At 37.8% G+C, this 17,500-nt stretch overlaps 1 protein-coding gene across 12 annotated transcripts in view; it reads right to left on the bottom strand.

The window, feature by feature from the left end:
- The window catches only part of LOC123756134 (UNC93-like protein MFSD11), a 69,475-nt gene that overhangs the window by 6,159 nt on the left and 45,816 nt on the right, over positions 1-17,500 (bottom strand). For 5 of the 12 annotated variants that reach the window (XM_045739182.2, XM_045739180.2, XM_045739174.2 and 2 more), the window contains exons 2-5: positions 15,251-15,560; positions 7,345-7,514; positions 3,671-3,847; positions 1,439-1,704 (exon numbers count right to left, since the gene is read on the bottom strand). In XM_045739182.2, coding sequence (XP_045595138.1) covers positions 1,439-1,704; positions 3,671-3,847; positions 7,345-7,514; positions 15,251-15,349 — 712 coding nt within the window. In that variant the 5' untranslated portion in view covers positions 15,350-15,560. Of the gene's footprint in view, positions 1-1,438; positions 1,705-3,670; positions 3,848-7,344; positions 7,515-15,250; positions 15,561-17,031; positions 17,157-17,500 lie in introns of those variants that run through there. The other 7 variants (XM_045739173.2, XM_069336493.1, XM_069336492.1 and 4 more) reach the window with 3 other exon arrangements.

Genomic DNA, 17,500 nt, shown 5'->3' with positions numbered 1-17,500 from the left:
TCTATTCTAATGATTCTAAAATCATTATATTTTCTTGATTCAAAGTTAATATCTTAAATACAGTACCACTAGTCCCTATGAATAGTACTGAGGTCAGTGTGTATTGTGTGTGTATTATCACTGTACTTGTGTTTGCACCATATTTACAGAAGTTGTATTCTCATGCCCCAGAATTTCCACTTTTAAGGTTGCAATATTGTAATGCAATCACAAATTGTGATTAATGTGGACAGTGGTGCTTCACATACAAAGTTCAAATGTGAGGAATGCATGGAAAAAACACTGGCCACTGATATTTCCTCAACCCGCCATTTTAGTTGGTAATGATTATGTCAGTTATGATACTAATGCTGATAATTTTGAAGGATGTGAAAGAGAAGTACGAGAGATTTAAGATAAGAACTTCTTGGCTATGTAAATAAAAGTCTTGGTTAAGCCTTTTAACAACTTCATCTAGAAATTAATATTAATTTTCATGAGAATGCAATAATTAATCCTACCAACATATACAAAATACTACAAGATTCTGAAAGGATAATACTGGGTATTATGCAGGCTCAGAGTTAGACAAGGTGATGCACTAAATTGAGAAGCTGCAGCGGCTATTGTTAAGAGAATATGGCTGTGTAACAACTGAACTTGCCGAGAATAAAGCCAAGATATATAGCAAATCTGCGAGATGAGAGGAAGGGCTTACTCATTTAAAACATTTGAAATATAAATTTTATTATGCAATTTCTAAATATTTATTAATAAGAAAATAACACTGGAAATTCGTTCCCAGGAAATAATGACGTTTTTAATCATTGAATATAATTAATAATTGGTTCATTAAGTTAAATTATTACTAATATAAATTATAATAAAATTGAAAACAAAAAATCTAAGATTTTGAAAGAGATGAAAAACAAATCTTAAGATTTTAAGAGGCCCCTTCAGACTGTAGCTTGTTTAGCTTCTGCTTAAATCCTACCATAGTACCACAGACAGCAAAGTTTGTTTGATACAAATATAATTCACTTAAAAAAATGCTTCTGCACTTGTAGGTTTATCTTCTAGTAATATGAAGGTACTGTATTATACACAGAAATCACAATACAGTAATGTGATGTGTCTTTGGAGAATAGTGTCCGAACACACTAGGAATTTGGAGGCACCGAGCTGGTGCCTAATACCATTACAGTATTTTCATGAAGTGAAAATTTTTACTTTCCTAACTACTGTACTAAGTATGGTTCATTTTCATGAACCATACTTAGTAGTCAGGAATACAGATATTTAAATTACTTTTATTTTTAATGTAGAACATGTTACTACCTGTATTTTAATAAAAAAATAATGTCACTATACAGGTATTTTATAAATTCGTCTACTCCATTCCAAAGTAATAGTTATTGCTAAATTACTTGTACAGTAGTGTGAAAATCGTTTACTGTACCTGTATAGAAAAATGTTGCAGATAAAAGCAACATGTCTTTGGTTCGGAAGAGACTGAAAGACTTTTTCAGGGCATCAAAAGGACTGCCAAGACTATCATCAGAACGACCACTTCCATCTGCACCAGGTTTTGGCAAGGTACACATAATGCCAATACCTATGAGGCCAACAACAGTCAGTGCTGAAAACACGATTGTCCGTGTGTGCTGGTCAATGATAGTTTTACCCATGAACTGGTAGAATACAAAGAGGTTGCCAAACAACATGCTGAAAGGAAATATAATTAATCTTAATTTTATGTTTCAATATTCGTTCACAGATGTATCTAAAAATCAAGCATTGAATGTAATTTTTTTCCAAGTCTTCAGTAACTTCCTAAACTAAGCACTGGAAAAGGTAAGTCTTGGGGAGATGCACAAGATATCTGAGACCCTCCCCTTACCTACAAGGAACCAGGACCAGAATCTTGGTCTCTACAAGGTGAAGGAAGCCTGAGGTCAAAGATCAACTCAAAATTTAGAAAAAACAACAAAGCACAAGTGCATCAAAACAAGCAACTGCTTAAAGAAATTTTTTTGCCTAGAGATAATGTGTTAATGATCAGTGGAATGGGGTATGAACTCTAATTGTGATGCATCTAACTGTCCCCAGGTGGCAGCCCTTCAGCCTTGGAGCTTATCCAGTATTCAGTGTCTTTCTTTTTTTCTTTCTGGAAAGGTACTGGACTTTTGAGCATGCCCTATCTTAAGATGTGGAGTCTTGGCAGCTCCTAGTCTAGGGTCTCTGTGTTTTCCACTCGATTTGGTTGAGATCTTGTCTTCCAGATGTCCTTCACTTTTTATGTGCTAAGGAAATGCTGTATATACCACACAAGTGAATAATGATTACCTTTCTTTTGACGTTGCCTCTTTGTCAACCTTTAGCTCTGTTTCAGTGGCTGCCACAAAACTGCCTAAGTTATTCATTCCAATTCTCTGGGTTTCGGTGATGGATATTCCTATGGCTTGTCTTCGGCAGACGTGCAGTTCTGTGCAATTTCCAGGAGACTACTTCCTTGATAATTTCAATTCTCCCTTCTCCGGAAGCAAATTTTAACCAAGATATAGCAGAAGTGGGAATGACTTTCCAACTACTGTATTATTGATGATGTTTTGGTTCAAGCCCATACTCTTCACCCTCTGTCACGCGCGTGTTCAGTTTCGGAATTCTTGGCCGCCCCCGGAAGGGCAGTGGTTCATTTATCCACAAAGTACAGACCTTCCTACCCCTGACCTCTACATCTCTCCACAAGATGGGAGAGATGATGGCAAGAGGCATGGTTATCGAGGTTCATTGTTGATTTATCAGCGCTCAATGCTTTCACCTACCTAACCTTCTGGACAACCACTCTTCTTGATCCACTTGTTGATTTTAAGTTGATCTTGGTTCATTTTTCTGGATCTCCAGAATATTCATTGGCATATTCCCCATTCATTTGAGGTTCATGGATTGGTTAAGTTTTCAATATACAGTACACTCCATTCCACTTTTTACCAGGTAGACTTGTGTAGTGCAATGGATGCTTGGGCTCTGTAGAGTTCAGGTCCTGCCCTACCATGACAATTGGCAGATATGGGCTTCTAGCAGAATAGCCTGCCTACACTGACCTGTGGAGTAATGGTATTCTCCACAGATACCCCCTCCTTCAGAACACAAAGAAGTCACTAATCACATTACCCACAGGCCAGAGTGTCGGCAAGCTATTCACAAATAACTTGGTTGTGGTACCAGTTGGGACCTCTTAGAGCTTCCTAGTGGATTCAGTAGAGTTCCAGGTTGAATAGCATTTGTCGTATCATGGCCAAGTTTTGATTAAGGCAAGCGTCTGGGAGTCACTAGCACGCTGGTTCAAGTCACTTCATTGTTCCAAATGATTTTTCTCTGATATATCATGCCATTGTGATTACTTTTTGGTAATAATGATGATATTATTATTTATTAATGTTTATTATAAAAGCTATAAAAATTATCCAAATTTATATACATCAAATAGAAAAGAAATACAATACAGTATGTACTGTACATTAAAAGTTGTTATGTACATGAAAATATAGTATAAAAATTAATAAATAATAAATAAGAATTACCTGTACTGTATATCCAAAAATTATTTGGAGGTGACAATAGAAGCCTATAGAAGAAGGTGACAGTATTATATAAAACTATCTTTAAGGCAAACCATATAACATCTTACCTGCTTTGAAGCATGGCCCAGAAGATGCCAGAGTTGCGAGACATTGTCTTCTGCGTAGACATGAGAGTGAGATAATTTCCCTGACCCGTCCAGATTAACGCAGCCCCGGCACCCACCAATACAGATGTTAAGTATAGAATTACTGTTTGCGGCCATAGGAATCCAGCGATGAATATTCTGTGGATGAAGTGCAACGTAGCTTTAAAATTATAATTTAGTACATAGTAAAGGCTCAATAATATTTTTCAAAATTGAGTATGATATATATTTCAGTGTTGGTATTTGCACTGAAAAAGGGAACTCCAAAACATAATCCAAATATAATACTATATTCCCTTCTAGCTGTCTCCTCTCAAATAGTGCCTTACTCCTCATAATAACTTTTTTTTATATGCATTGATATTGTATTCACAGAGGTCATATCTGCCCGAAACGCTTTGCGTAATAGTGGCTTTAGGCATTGTATGTACTAGCTCTTATCTATAAAGCCAACAAACTTTGTAAAATCTCTTTATGTATGTACCTTTGCCTAAATAAAAATTATTATTATTATTATTATGTACTCTTTTTACCACAAGCTTTACATTACAGGATAGTACTGTGCGGTAATTACACAAAGACATTTATATTGTATTCACAGGGTACAGGGCCAAGACTAAATGGATAATTGACTTTTGTTAATACCTCTTGAAGAGTAGAATTACCTGTACAAAAGAATACTTTATGGTAATTACCCTAATGGTAATTTTTAGCCCACTTAATATGATGGCACAATACTAGAAGTAGGAAGAAGTGTTTCCTAGTGATCTGCTGAAGTACAGTACTAGGAACCTTTTGTACTCAGAGCAGTATTCACGACGCAAATGTCCGGGTTGTAATCACAACACATTATCAGTTACCTAACCTGTCATTTTTCAATGGGCCAATTGTCACCCTCTGATCATCTCTTCTTAATGTTAGAATTAATTCTCTCAGCCTGTCCTCATAACTCATCATTGGTACGTGTCTTGAGGCAAATCTTTGGACCTTCTCAATATTTTTTTTTTTAGTTTATCAGGTGTGGGCTGCATGCTGAAACTGCATCCTCCAAACGGGAGCCGGTCGGCTGAGCGGACAGCACACTGGACTTGTGATCCTGTGGTCCTGGGTTCGATCCCAGGCGCCGGCGAGAAACAATGGACAGAGTTTCTTTCACCCTATGCCCCTGTTACCTAGCAGTAAAATAGGTACCTGGGTGTTAGTCAGCTGTCACGGGCTGCTTCCTGGGGGTGGAGGCCTGGTCGAGGACCGGGCCGCGGGGACACTAAAAAGCCCCGAAATCATCTCAAGATAACCTCAAGAAGATCCAGAACTGCCATAATATATGCCATGCAGTTACCTTGCGATGATTTCAGGGCTTAACGTCCCAGCAGCCTATTTCTCTATGCCGAGTACAGAAATTTGAAGGATTCCTTGCTTAGGTTCCTGGAAGTTATCCTTATGTTTGCTTGTTTTGCATATGCTATTGATATTATTCTGTTAATATTTACTTCTAGTTTTCCTGTTCAAAGGACAACAGAACTTATTTTGGATGCAGCAGAATGTGATAGTCCAGGAAAGTGTTTTTCATGTTACTCAGATGCTGCTTTTCAACATCACTCGCTAAAACACCAACATTATTACTACTCTCACCACTTTCCACCCACAAATACTGTACATGATGAAGTGCAGAAATGTACAAATATACCATGATGCAAAAAATGTAATCCATAAAGTATGTAAACTGTAAAATAATCATGAGGAGTCATGAAGTCAGAGCCTTTTTAACAGACACATGTTATGCAGAACAAGAACTACAGTATGTGTAGTTCATCTAGTTGTGAGGCATCTCACAACTACAAGGCTAGCCTTGTAGTTGGCCTTGGTATACTGTTGTAATTACAGTATACTGTACAATAAGTCTACTACAGATGCTCAGGTAATGAAAATTAGAGCTGTATAATGCTGGGTTTGCCCATATACTAGTTAGTGCATGAGATCTGTAATTTATGAAACAAAAATCATTGTTTTAAGTGCAACATCCAAATACATGTAAAGTAGAATGTTGGTGGGACGAACCCTGCTAAAGCCGAACTCCTTTGCTGTAGAATGTATCCTTGCTATCAAGTGCCCCAGCACAATGGGAAATGTTCCAGACAAGAAGTTCCATTCAGCTAAGCCAGTTCGTGTTTAAAAGTAGGAGCAACAGACATGGGTTGGAACCAATTTAAATAATTTAGTTTCATCCCACTATTTACTGCCCTAACCTTGTGATTCCTAATACTGAACTAATTATTTTGTATTTTTACAATCTTTCGGAAACATTCTTGCATCATGACACCTCCCTAGTTTTCTAGCTTCATTATTTAACAATGCTTACACAGGTAGAACACATTCCTAAATTTCCAATACAAAGTTAACTTCGGTCTGGTGATGCTTTACAAAACATATCACTTGTGCAGTTCAAAGGTCGACTGTATAATATTGATTTATACAAATCGACAATACTTTATACACTATAAATGTATATGTAGTGTAGTCCTTATTAGGACTACTCAATAGCTCAGTCGATAGAGCTTCGGCCTCACACACGCGTGGGGTCCGTGGTTCGAGTCTCCTACAGCCCAGGTGAATGGAGTGCATATGTAGTGGTTTATTAACAGCAAATCTGGATAAGCTGCACAAATGACTCGTACAATGTTCTTACCAACAGTAATTAATTCTATTATTTCCCCATTCAGATGCAATCTATATTAGTTATTAGATCTGGCAAAGATGCAATCATTTATGCAGCACAGCTTTAATGTAAATTATGAAATAAAGCGAGGGTGGACTGCAGTTCCACCCACCACCCTGGATGTAGCGATACCAACTGTGCTACATACAGCCTATATTAGTTGTATCAGGGGGTCTTCAAACTGCTGACACTAGTCGCAGTTAGATTTGTTTATGACATACTTGAGGGATCAGTGTTATTAATCAATTGATAAAATGCCAACAATTGCATGAATAAAACTAAGAGCATTTGTGCATGCAGAATCTTATAAGCAACTAAGCAGCCCCTCATTGGTTCTTTTATTTAGAAGATCGTGGGGTCATGATATGTGGATTACTGGCGTTCAACTGTACAGTAGTTTAAATGACTCACTTGAGTAAATAACTACATATTGTAATTGCAAACCATGAAAACATGAGGTTTGTCTAATTGAAAGACATAATCATAAGGCATAAGCATTTAGGCATAAACAGTGCTTATGCCTAAACAAATATGTGAGAATGTATTGAAATTTTAACACAGTACCTGCCGGTCTTTGTTAAAACGAAATTACCAATGAGTAACAATGTATTACTCTTAGCATGTTCCATCAGATTTACATTTTTTTTAATACTGCATCAGCTAGGCTTAAGATAAAAATTCCAGTACAGTAACTGTAAATAATAAGGATTGCAAGCAGCACTAACATTGTTACTCAAAGAGAAATGTAGTAAACCTTCCTGATGATGTCACTGCAAGATGTCCGTTTGTGACAAGGTGAGGATCAGAAATACACATTAACTTACTGCAGTTACACACACCTTAAAGAATGCTTTGCTTGTATGGGTAAACATGAGCGCTGAAATACACAATAAAGCTGGAAGTGTTTTTATAAACGTACGCGTAAGTAATGCCACCGATGATCATCGTGAGCTTGGGACCAAGATAACTGAGGCATGATGGAGATAACCAGTTGAAGAAGGCGAAAACTGCATAAATAATTGCCAGCGATGTGTACCCAGAGCCTTCGAAGTTTGGGTTCTCGCTTTTGATACTCTTGATCACAACTTGCTGCAAAGAGTGAAACAAATACAGGTATTACATAACTATATGAAAAACATATGCTAAGCATCATTCATATTTTATTTAATATATAAATATTATTTATTTAATATATATTATGCCTAAAGCCAAAAATGGCTTTAGGCATATTATGTACTAGCTCTATCTAGAAATCCAACATTCTGTTTGTAACTGATTTTGAATGTATGTACTTTTACCTGAATAAACATTATTATTATTATTATTATGACTATGAATATTATTATTATTATGACTAAATGCCTAATCAACCGATTCAGAGTAAACAAGGATTTTTTGAGCACTACTCTTTATAATATGTTGCATTTGGTACACTGATTACCATAACATACCATATAACAGTGCAAGCCTGCAACAGGATAAAGAAGAGGATATACTGACAGATAGATAAACCAAGATGAGGCCTTCCCAAAACAAAACTGTTAAACTTTCACACAAAAATTATGAGTAAGGTATTTGACAAAAGAGCCCCCTCCCCCCTAACTGGACAAAAACAAAATAAGGCAACCAGTATGATGGAAAAGAGCATGAAGCTCACTGACCCAATTGTCTATAGTAAGGAGTCAGGAGAATCAAAACCTTTCACATCAGATCCTTAAATGAGAAGACCAGAAATTAATCCAGGCCGAGAAAATTCAACATTCTATCAATAGATTGGGTGGATGCCAATGGTATATGGGAAGGATGGATGTTGAAGAACTCCATATCAAGTTTCGTACAGGAAGAACTAGAAAGGTTTAGGCCAAAGCCTCGATGATGAGATTTCTCTCCCCCCCCATGAGATTTGCTTTATTTCAGCAAAATAGCTTGGTTTGGTCCTCATTATTTCTGTATTATATGTGATTACAACAAAATACAGTTAAAATGAGCACCAAAGAACTTAACCTAACCTATCAAACTAATGCAACTTAACCTGATAATCATTTGGGGGCTTGTTATTAGACTTTCCATCTCCTTTTTTTTTAATAATTATTAAACATTTCATTCTTATTTTGATTTATTTTGTTTACATAATTGTTAAAGAATACAAATTTGTTTACATAATTATTAAAGAATAAAATTTTGTTTACATAATTATTAAAGAATAAAATTTTGTTGACATAATTATTAAAGAATAAAATTTTGTTTACATAATTATTAAAGAATAAAATTTTGTTTACATAATTATTAAAGAATAAAAGTTTGTTTACATAATTATTAAAGAATACAATGTTGTTTACATAATTATTAAAGAAAAAAATTTGTTTACATAAAGAAAAATTTTTGTTTACATAATTATAACAAAATAAAATTTGATTTACATAATTATTAAAGAATAAAATTTGGCTTACAAAATTATTAAATAATAAATGTAGATGAAATGACTAGAAAGTGCAACGAGTTAATGTGTACTAACTTGGAACCTGTTAAGTTCCAAGTACTTAACTGGTCCAAGTACTGTACTTAAACTCCAAGTACAACGTTTCAAGAACCTGAACCTTGGATGTGTTAAGTTGTTCCAAGTCGCTCTGGAAAGCGCACCATATTGAATAATAGACCATGCTTTTCGAGGAGTATCTTGAAAATCCTCCAAATTAAGACCCGTTGTATAATCTAAGATTTAAGGAAATGTAGCATATGGGCCATACTGGTCAATAGTGCACCATATATTATTATTATTATATTATATTTATATTATATATATATATATATATATATATATATATATATATATATATATATATATATATATATATATATAATATATATATATATATATATATATATATATATATATATATATATATATATATATATATATATATATATATATATATATATATATTAGTATATTTTGGTAGCAGTCTTTCCTGTAGACATATATTATTAAATATGACCGAAAAAGTAAGATTAATAATTCTAACACGAATTTTCTCAATCTTTCGTACATTACACTTCACTGTTGGAGGTAAATCAAAAATCACTTCTCCAAAATTCATTTTTATTTCTAGTCTGACGCGACACGGGCGCGTTTCGTAAAACTTATTACATTTTCAAAGACTTCACAAATACACAACTGATTAGAACGTATCTCTGATTTTATATCTACATTTGAGTGAGGTGGGAGGGGTGATGTGGCATTAACACAAGACAGAACAAGAGGGGATATTAATAGGGTATTAAAAGTATCAACACAAGACAGAACAGAAACAATGGGTATTGAATAGAAGTGTTTGTAGAAAGCCTATTGGTCCATATTTCTTGATGCTTCTATATTGGAGCGGAGTCTTGAGGTGGGTAGAATATAGTTGTGCAATAATTGGCTGTTGATTGCTGGTGTTGACTTCTTGATGTGTAGTGCCTCGCAAACGTCAAGCCGCCTGCTATCGCTGTATCTATCGATGATTTCTGTGTTGTTTACTAGGATTTCTCTGGCGATGGTTTGGTTATGGGAAGAGATTATATGTTCCTTAATGGAGCCCTGTTGCTTATGCATCGTTAAACGCCTAGAAAGAGATGTTGTTGTCTTGCCTATATACTGGGTTTTTTGGAGCTTACAGTCCCCAAGTGGGCATTTGAAGGCATAGACGACATTAGTCTCTTTTAAAGCGTTCTGTTTTGTGTCTGGAGAGTTTCTCATGAGTAGGCTGGCCGTTTTTCTGGTTTTATAGTAAATCGTCAGTTGTATCCTCTGATTTTTGTCTGTAGGGATAACGTTTCTATTAACAATATCTTTCAGGACCCTTTCCTCCGTTTTATGAGCTGTGGAAAAGAAGTTCCTGTAAAATAGTCTAATAGGGGGTATAGGTGTTGTGTTAGTTGTCTGAAGAGACAACTAACACAACACCTATACCCCCTATTAGACTATTTTACAGGAACTTCTTTTCCACAGCTCATAAAACGGAGGAAAGGGTCCTGGAAGATATTGTTAATAGAAACGTTATCCCTACAGACAAAAATCAGAGGATACAACTGACGATTTACTATAAAACCAGAAAAACGGCCAGCCTACTCATGAGAAACTCTCCAGACACAAAACAGAACGCTTTAAAAGAGACTAATGTCGTCTATGCCTTCAAATGCCCACTTGGGGACTGTAAGCTCCAAAAAACCCAGTATATAGGCAAGACAACAACATCTCTTTCTAGGCGTTTAACGATGCATAAGCAACAGGGCTCCATTAAGGAACATATAATCTCTTCCCATAACCAAACCATCGCCAGAGAAATCCTAGTAAACAACACAGAAATCATCGATAGATACAGCGATAGCAGGCGGCTTGACGTTTGCGAGGCACTACACATCAAGAAGTCAACACCAGCAATCAACAGCCAATTATTGCACAACTATATTCTACCCACCTCAAGACTCCGCTCCAATATAGAAGCATCACGAAATATGGACCAATAGGCTTTCTACAAACACTTCTATTCAATACCCATTGTTTCTGTTCTGTCTTGTGTTGATACTTTTAATACCCTATTAATATCCCCTCTTGTTCTGTCTTGTGTTAATGCCACATCACCCCTCCCACCTCACTCAAATGTAGATATAAAATCAGAGATACGTTCTAATCAGTTGTGTATTTGTGAAGTCTTTGAAAATGTAATAAGTTTTACGAAACGCGCCCGTGTCGCGTCAGACTAGAAATAAAAATGAATTTTGGAGAAGTGATTTTTGATTTACCTCCAACAGTGAAGTGTAATGTACGAAAGATTGAGAAAATTCGTGTTAGAATTATTAATCTTACTTTTTCGGTCATATTTAATAATATATATATATATATATATATATATATATATATATATATATATATATATATATATATATATATATATATATATATATATATATATATATATATATATATATATATTTATTGTAATTCGTTTTCTCAGGGGACAGGCAGCCAGTGTATGTTTATCTGTTAGGCTGGTATCGAGGTCCTCCTTAAGGACGAACTACTGACCCTCTCCAGGATGCAACCCCACAACAGTTGCCTAACTCCTGGGTACCTCTTTATTGCTAGGTGAACAGAGACATTAGGTGAAAGGAAATGTGCCAAACCAATTCTGTCCAAAGTGTGAGTGAAGAAAAACACAACTATGCAACCGACACAGCATACATTAAAATAAAGTAAATAACTGTAATTACCTAAGTGTAGTTACAGGATGAGAGCTACGCTCATGGTGTCTCGTCTTCCCAGCACTCTTTGTCATATAACGCTTTGAAACTACTGTATAATGAGACAGGAGCCCATCGTCAAAACAAAGGGCCGCTGGATTCACAACATATAACTAACGTACAGGTCAAATACCAAATTACTGTATAATCTACAAAAGTCACCAGTTGACCTGTTGCAGCCTGTCCTCAGGCTAGGGGTCGTCCTCACAGCGGCCAACCCCCATTCAACCATTCTATTGTAACATATTTGACCTTTATGGTGTTACACTATCGTGCTGCGTATTCTACATTAGTATTTTCTTAAATATAAATTAATATTCTTACATGCATACTAGAATGTATTAAATAGTTAGACCAAGGTTAGGTTAGGTTCAGTTGGTAATTTTGGGTATTTGAAGTACAGTACAGTACTTGGATGAAGCATTTTGAGAAGTACATATGTCATCAGTTGTATGCCAAGTGTAAATGTTTTTCATTCATGAAGAGTTCGGCAGAAGGCTTAAAAAGCAGCCCGTCCTCCTAAAGTTTCCCAACGTCAAGAAAACGGTCAATTAAAAGTGCCCTTATCCTAACCTACCAAAGGACCCAAAATAGAAAATGGAACAATATGTCAATTTCGCGAGCCGCTTCTATTTTTTAGTACGACAATTTTTGGCCTTATGTAATGCATACGTACAAGATGAGACGTTCTTTGTAAAAGAAGAGGTTGAATAAGTAGCCCATCCTCATCAACAACGAGCCTTTGGTCTTTGTTGATGATGGGCTGCTTATTAAGTCAAATACTTGACTATGTTCGAAGTTATAGCTCGAAACGTGATTCGTTCACCTTGTGAACATCTTTCCCAACTTTGGCGAGAAACTACACATAAAGCCACAATATAATATTTTGTTACATTTTAAATAAACGTTTATTATAATGTATGGAAGATTTACGACGTCAGTTAGTTGTCCCGTGGAAGCCAAATACTGGCTTGTTCAAATCAACTTAAGTCGGCATTTGACTTAAAGCTTGAGATGGGAAGATGGATCAATAGAATTGTTTCCCTGTAAACAACTGGCCTACCATTGGGGCTATATGTAAACAGTGCAGCACTAAAGGTATTTGACGATTAAATGTGACCTCAGAACACTGAAAACAATTACTGAACAAAAAATTGTACCACTTACGGGCTATTCATACCCGTGCCACCTCTTGGGTGGCTTAATCTTTATCAATCAATCTAAAGGTATCAAAGTATGGCATCAGACAATCGCTCGGTATCTGGCATATATGATAACGGTTCATTGTTCATGATTCGTTAATTACACTTGAAAGAGCGCTGCACGTTCTCTGATATACCCCTTAACCCGTGAAGCAGAAAGAAGTTTGAATTAGCTTTTATTTTGGACAGTCAATATTTATAAGAGAGAGAATGAATGTGTGTATGAGTTTGTGTCTGTTTGTCCAAAGTCGGAGGCTAAACTCTTAGGGGATAGACTCGCCCAGCTATGCAGGGAAAATGCCCTTGGGTACAGGACGAACATGCTAGTCGGGGTCGGACTAGGTTATAGAAGCTTGTTGTTTTAGATTCCGCTGCTCAGAACAAGAAGTTCCAGTAGCACAGAACTGCTGTATGGTGAGCCCGTAATAGATGCTTGAAGATATGTTAGTATTTCTAGAGACACCCCTCCCCCGTGTGATTTTCATAGTCAAGTGAGGAAATGTTTGGAGTGTTCCTCCTGAAGTTTTTAGTGATCGTAATAATATATTTTCTGAGACCTATACAGTTGTTTCAGTGCTTCTTAATACTACATTTTTAAGAGACGGGGAAGATTGAAAAGAGGGTGGGAGGTAATTATCAGGAGAAAGCACTAAGCAGTTACGACTATATAGCTTAATGTTAAGAAATAACGGAAAGAGACTTTGGGAGATGGGGCAGGAAGGAGAGAGGAGGAAGGGAAGGGAAAAAGGGGTGAAGAGGGGGGAAAGGAATGGGGGATGTGGAAGAAGAGGGATGGAGGGAAAGATCACCATGGACCCCCTCCGAGTACTCTATATCAAATCTGTGTCCATACGACTTTCTTAGTTTCTTTCGCGTATATACACACTGCAGTTTAAGAACATTTCTATTCCTTCCATTCTTGTTTTTCGATACAAGCAAGTGGCGAGATATGTTGCTGGACTTATGAAGCCATTGTTGCTGCTTGACTTGGCTTACATGATAAGTCAGAACAAGCATCGGGAATTTTTACCAAAAGCTTCTCCTAATGTCTTTTTTTTTTTTTTTTTATTAAGATATGAGGTACATCTGCATTAGTGCAGCTACCCTAGACTATATGAAGTGGAGTACAGTGTGTCAAAAAAGCTAACTAGGTGATGCTAAAAAATCCCCATCACACAGGATGGTTAGTCATACAGAGGCATGTGATAAGCGGTCTGCACTGGCAGACTCCGGATGCATTTTGAGGATATCAACAACACAAGATTGAATAAGGTAGCAGTGGTAATCCTAATGTCTTGAACACCAGAAAGCTGTTAATGTCTTGGGGAAAATTCTTCCATCTTTCGGTGAGAAAGATGCAATTTACAGTGTCACCTTGAGTGAAGACCAGGGAAGAAATTTTTTTTGAGAGAAGATGGATTTGTTTTGCTGATTATTCTATCGACATCTTGAAACAAGGGCGTGTGATATCAATGAAGAGCACAGATAACCAAGGCAGGAGTGGCTCCCAGACTCACTGGGGATGCCACACTATTCCGGAGAGGTGATGTGTGGTGATGAGACTGGGAGATAGATGGAGAATGTATAAAAGATAGGGAGTGTGTTTGTGGGGGAACCTATAAGCGTGTGAAATGTATATGTTTATCTCTCAGAATGTTCGGTAATACGTTTATTGCTTGTGATGTGTGTCTATGTATGTATTAACACGATATACTGAACGGGGTGAGAATAGCTTGAGCTACCTCATCCCTTTGTGTGTATTTTACCTCAATAAACTTATTTCAATTTCAATTTCTATAAGCGTGTGTGGGAGAGCGGCCCTGGGAACAAGATCCCCCCAAGCGCCATCGGCATCGTCTGTCATACTAGATTGATTGATTGATGAAGATTAAGCCATCCAAAAGGTGGCACGGGCATGAATAGCCCGTAAGTGGTGGCCCTTTTGAGCCATTACCAGTATCAAGAGCTGATACTGGAGATCTGTGGAGGTGCGACTGCACCCTTCGTGCCGGGAGATGTCTTCTGTGTGTCATACTAATGTAGAAGAGCGTTTCATTGTTTACTATAGTCACGTCTCAGATAATCCAGATATCCCTTTTTTTTAAGTCATGTAACAAGCACTGACTGCTTGCGTACACACAGCTTACTATGCTTACCACTAAGCTTAAGTGTCCCATCATATTAGAGACATTGTAAGTACTCTACAATAGTGATGCAGGCAATTGTAAGTACGCTATTTAGTGAGGCAGCAGGCCATTGTAAGTAGGCTACATAGTGATGCAGCGGACCACTATAGACAGGCTACATATAGTGAGGCAGCAGGCCATGACTGGAGCTTACCTGCATGTTGCCCTGCGTCTGGAAGGAGGTGAAGACGAACATGTAGGCCAGACCCAGGATGCCCACGTTAATCGTTGCCTGATCTATAGGCACCTTCATCTTGCTGGCTGAGAACGGCTTCAGGTGACGCTAATGGTGGTTGAAGAGCTGGTGGTGGTGATTAGCACGTCTTGTAGGTGTGTCGGCAGTAGGTGGTTAAAGTTGCTGCTAGTGGTAGAGCAGTAGGGAGGGTTCCAATAGGTGGTAGTCACTACCAGAAGACTTTAAAACGTACGCGGTGATCCCCTACGTGGGTAACTCCTGGTTTGTCCTAGTCGGAAGCAAAACATAAGGCTAGATAAATAAGGGAGAATGCAAACACTATACAGAGTTAAGGACTAACTATTAAAACATACACGAAGCTCAGCTTTAAAATACTTATGAACTGCTGTTACAATTGCAAAATAGCCGACTAAGCTTCTGCAACATAGTTACAAGTACAGACTACATTATTGCTGTAATTCCCAATTACCGGCCACACTGCTACCTAGATTGACACGTATAACAGGCCAAATTGGTTATTACAATTACTTAAAGATAAAGTTGTAACTGAACTAATATGTCAAATTACTATTTTCGTTACGAAATATTTATAAATATCGAATCGTTTCTTGGGCAACTTGAGATCAATTTTTTTGGTAATACACAAGGAAAAATACTAATGATGTGTTAACAAATTCACAAGGGGCTTGATGCGGATTCGAACCTACGCACGGAGTGTGACTGTAGATGCGCTCTAAAGTCATATCGTTTCATATATGTGTAGTTTCATACATAAATGTTTCACACACAGATGTGTTTCACAACGCGCTCTCAACTGAAGACATTTGATCCTCACAGTTAGGTTCGTTTTAATATTGAAATGTACAATTCATTTTTGGGTCTACACAAGGAATACATTCCCCCAGGAGCCGTCAGTATTGGCTCTACTGCCTAAGCCTAGCCTGCTCCTCAGGTGTTATACACCAGAACACGCCAATTGGTGAACACGTGAACATATTCACTAGTTATACATGGTGTGTTATGAAGGAGAGCTGTGAAGGAACACCAGGGTCTTCCAAAGCACTCACAAGTAAAATATAACACCATCACAAAAGTCTAGAACAATCATCTATGACTTTAAAAATTGGCTGAAGGCAGGTTACTCATTTCGCAACGTTAACGAACACACACAAACCCCGTTCCAGCCACAGTAAACCACATTAGTAATATATTTACAACGGCGCAATGTCGCAATACGGCGCAATGTTGCTATACGGCGCAATGTTGCTATACGGCGCAATGTTGCTATACGGCGCAATGTTGCTATACGGCGCAATGTTGCTATACGGCGCAATGTTGCTATACGGCGCAATGTTGCAATACGGCGCAATGTTGCTATACGGCGCAATGTTGCTATACGGCGCAATGTTGCTATACGGCGCAATGTTGCAATACGGCGCAATGTTGCTATACGGCGCAATGTTGCTATACGGCGCAATGTTGCAATACGGCGCAATGTTGCAATACGGCGCAATGTTGCTATACGGCGCAATGTTGCAATACGGCACAATGTTGCAATACGGCGCAATGTTGCAATATGGCGCAATGTTGCTATACGGCGCAATGTTGCAATACGGCACAATGTTGCAATACGGCGCAATGTTGCTATACGGCGCAATGTTGCAATACGGCGCAAAATGTCCAGGAGGCTGTGAGGGGCCGCGGAGGTGCCGTTCACCTGATAATATCACCACAGTCACCTGACACGGCCGGCACGGTAACGTCTCTCTCACCTACGTGGCTACACGACCACTGCCCATTGTCGTGCTCCGGTACATCATACCGCCACCTGCGTGAACCCAGGGACACAATCACTCTCAAGTTTACATCGACCCCCCCCCCCTCTACCCACCCATCCCCATCCTGATAAAACAGTTATCTCCAACATACACACACATGATAACCAGGTGATGAAATTGAGAACGGGTGAGGTCAGGTACACTGAGAACGACAAGGTAGGTGTGTGTGTGTGTGTGTGTGTGTGTGTGTGTGTGTGTGTGTGTGTGTGTGTGTGTGTGTGTGTGTGTGTGTGTGTGTGTGTGTGTGTGTGTGTGTGAAGAACTCAAGAGATTCCAGGTCTTCACAATAGAGCGAGGAAAAGTCCCTGAACTAGAACAGGTGGCAGTAAACCAAGCAGCCTTGGAAGAGTACGGGGTAACCTGTACACCG

This window comes from Procambarus clarkii, chromosome 36, assembly GCF_040958095.1.
Source record: "Procambarus clarkii isolate CNS0578487 chromosome 36, FALCON_Pclarkii_2.0, whole genome shotgun sequence".
In the NCBI taxonomy this organism is placed as follows: domain Eukaryota; kingdom Metazoa; phylum Arthropoda; class Malacostraca; order Decapoda; family Cambaridae; genus Procambarus; species Procambarus clarkii.
This window is presented reverse-complemented; position numbering and strand designations above follow the sequence as displayed.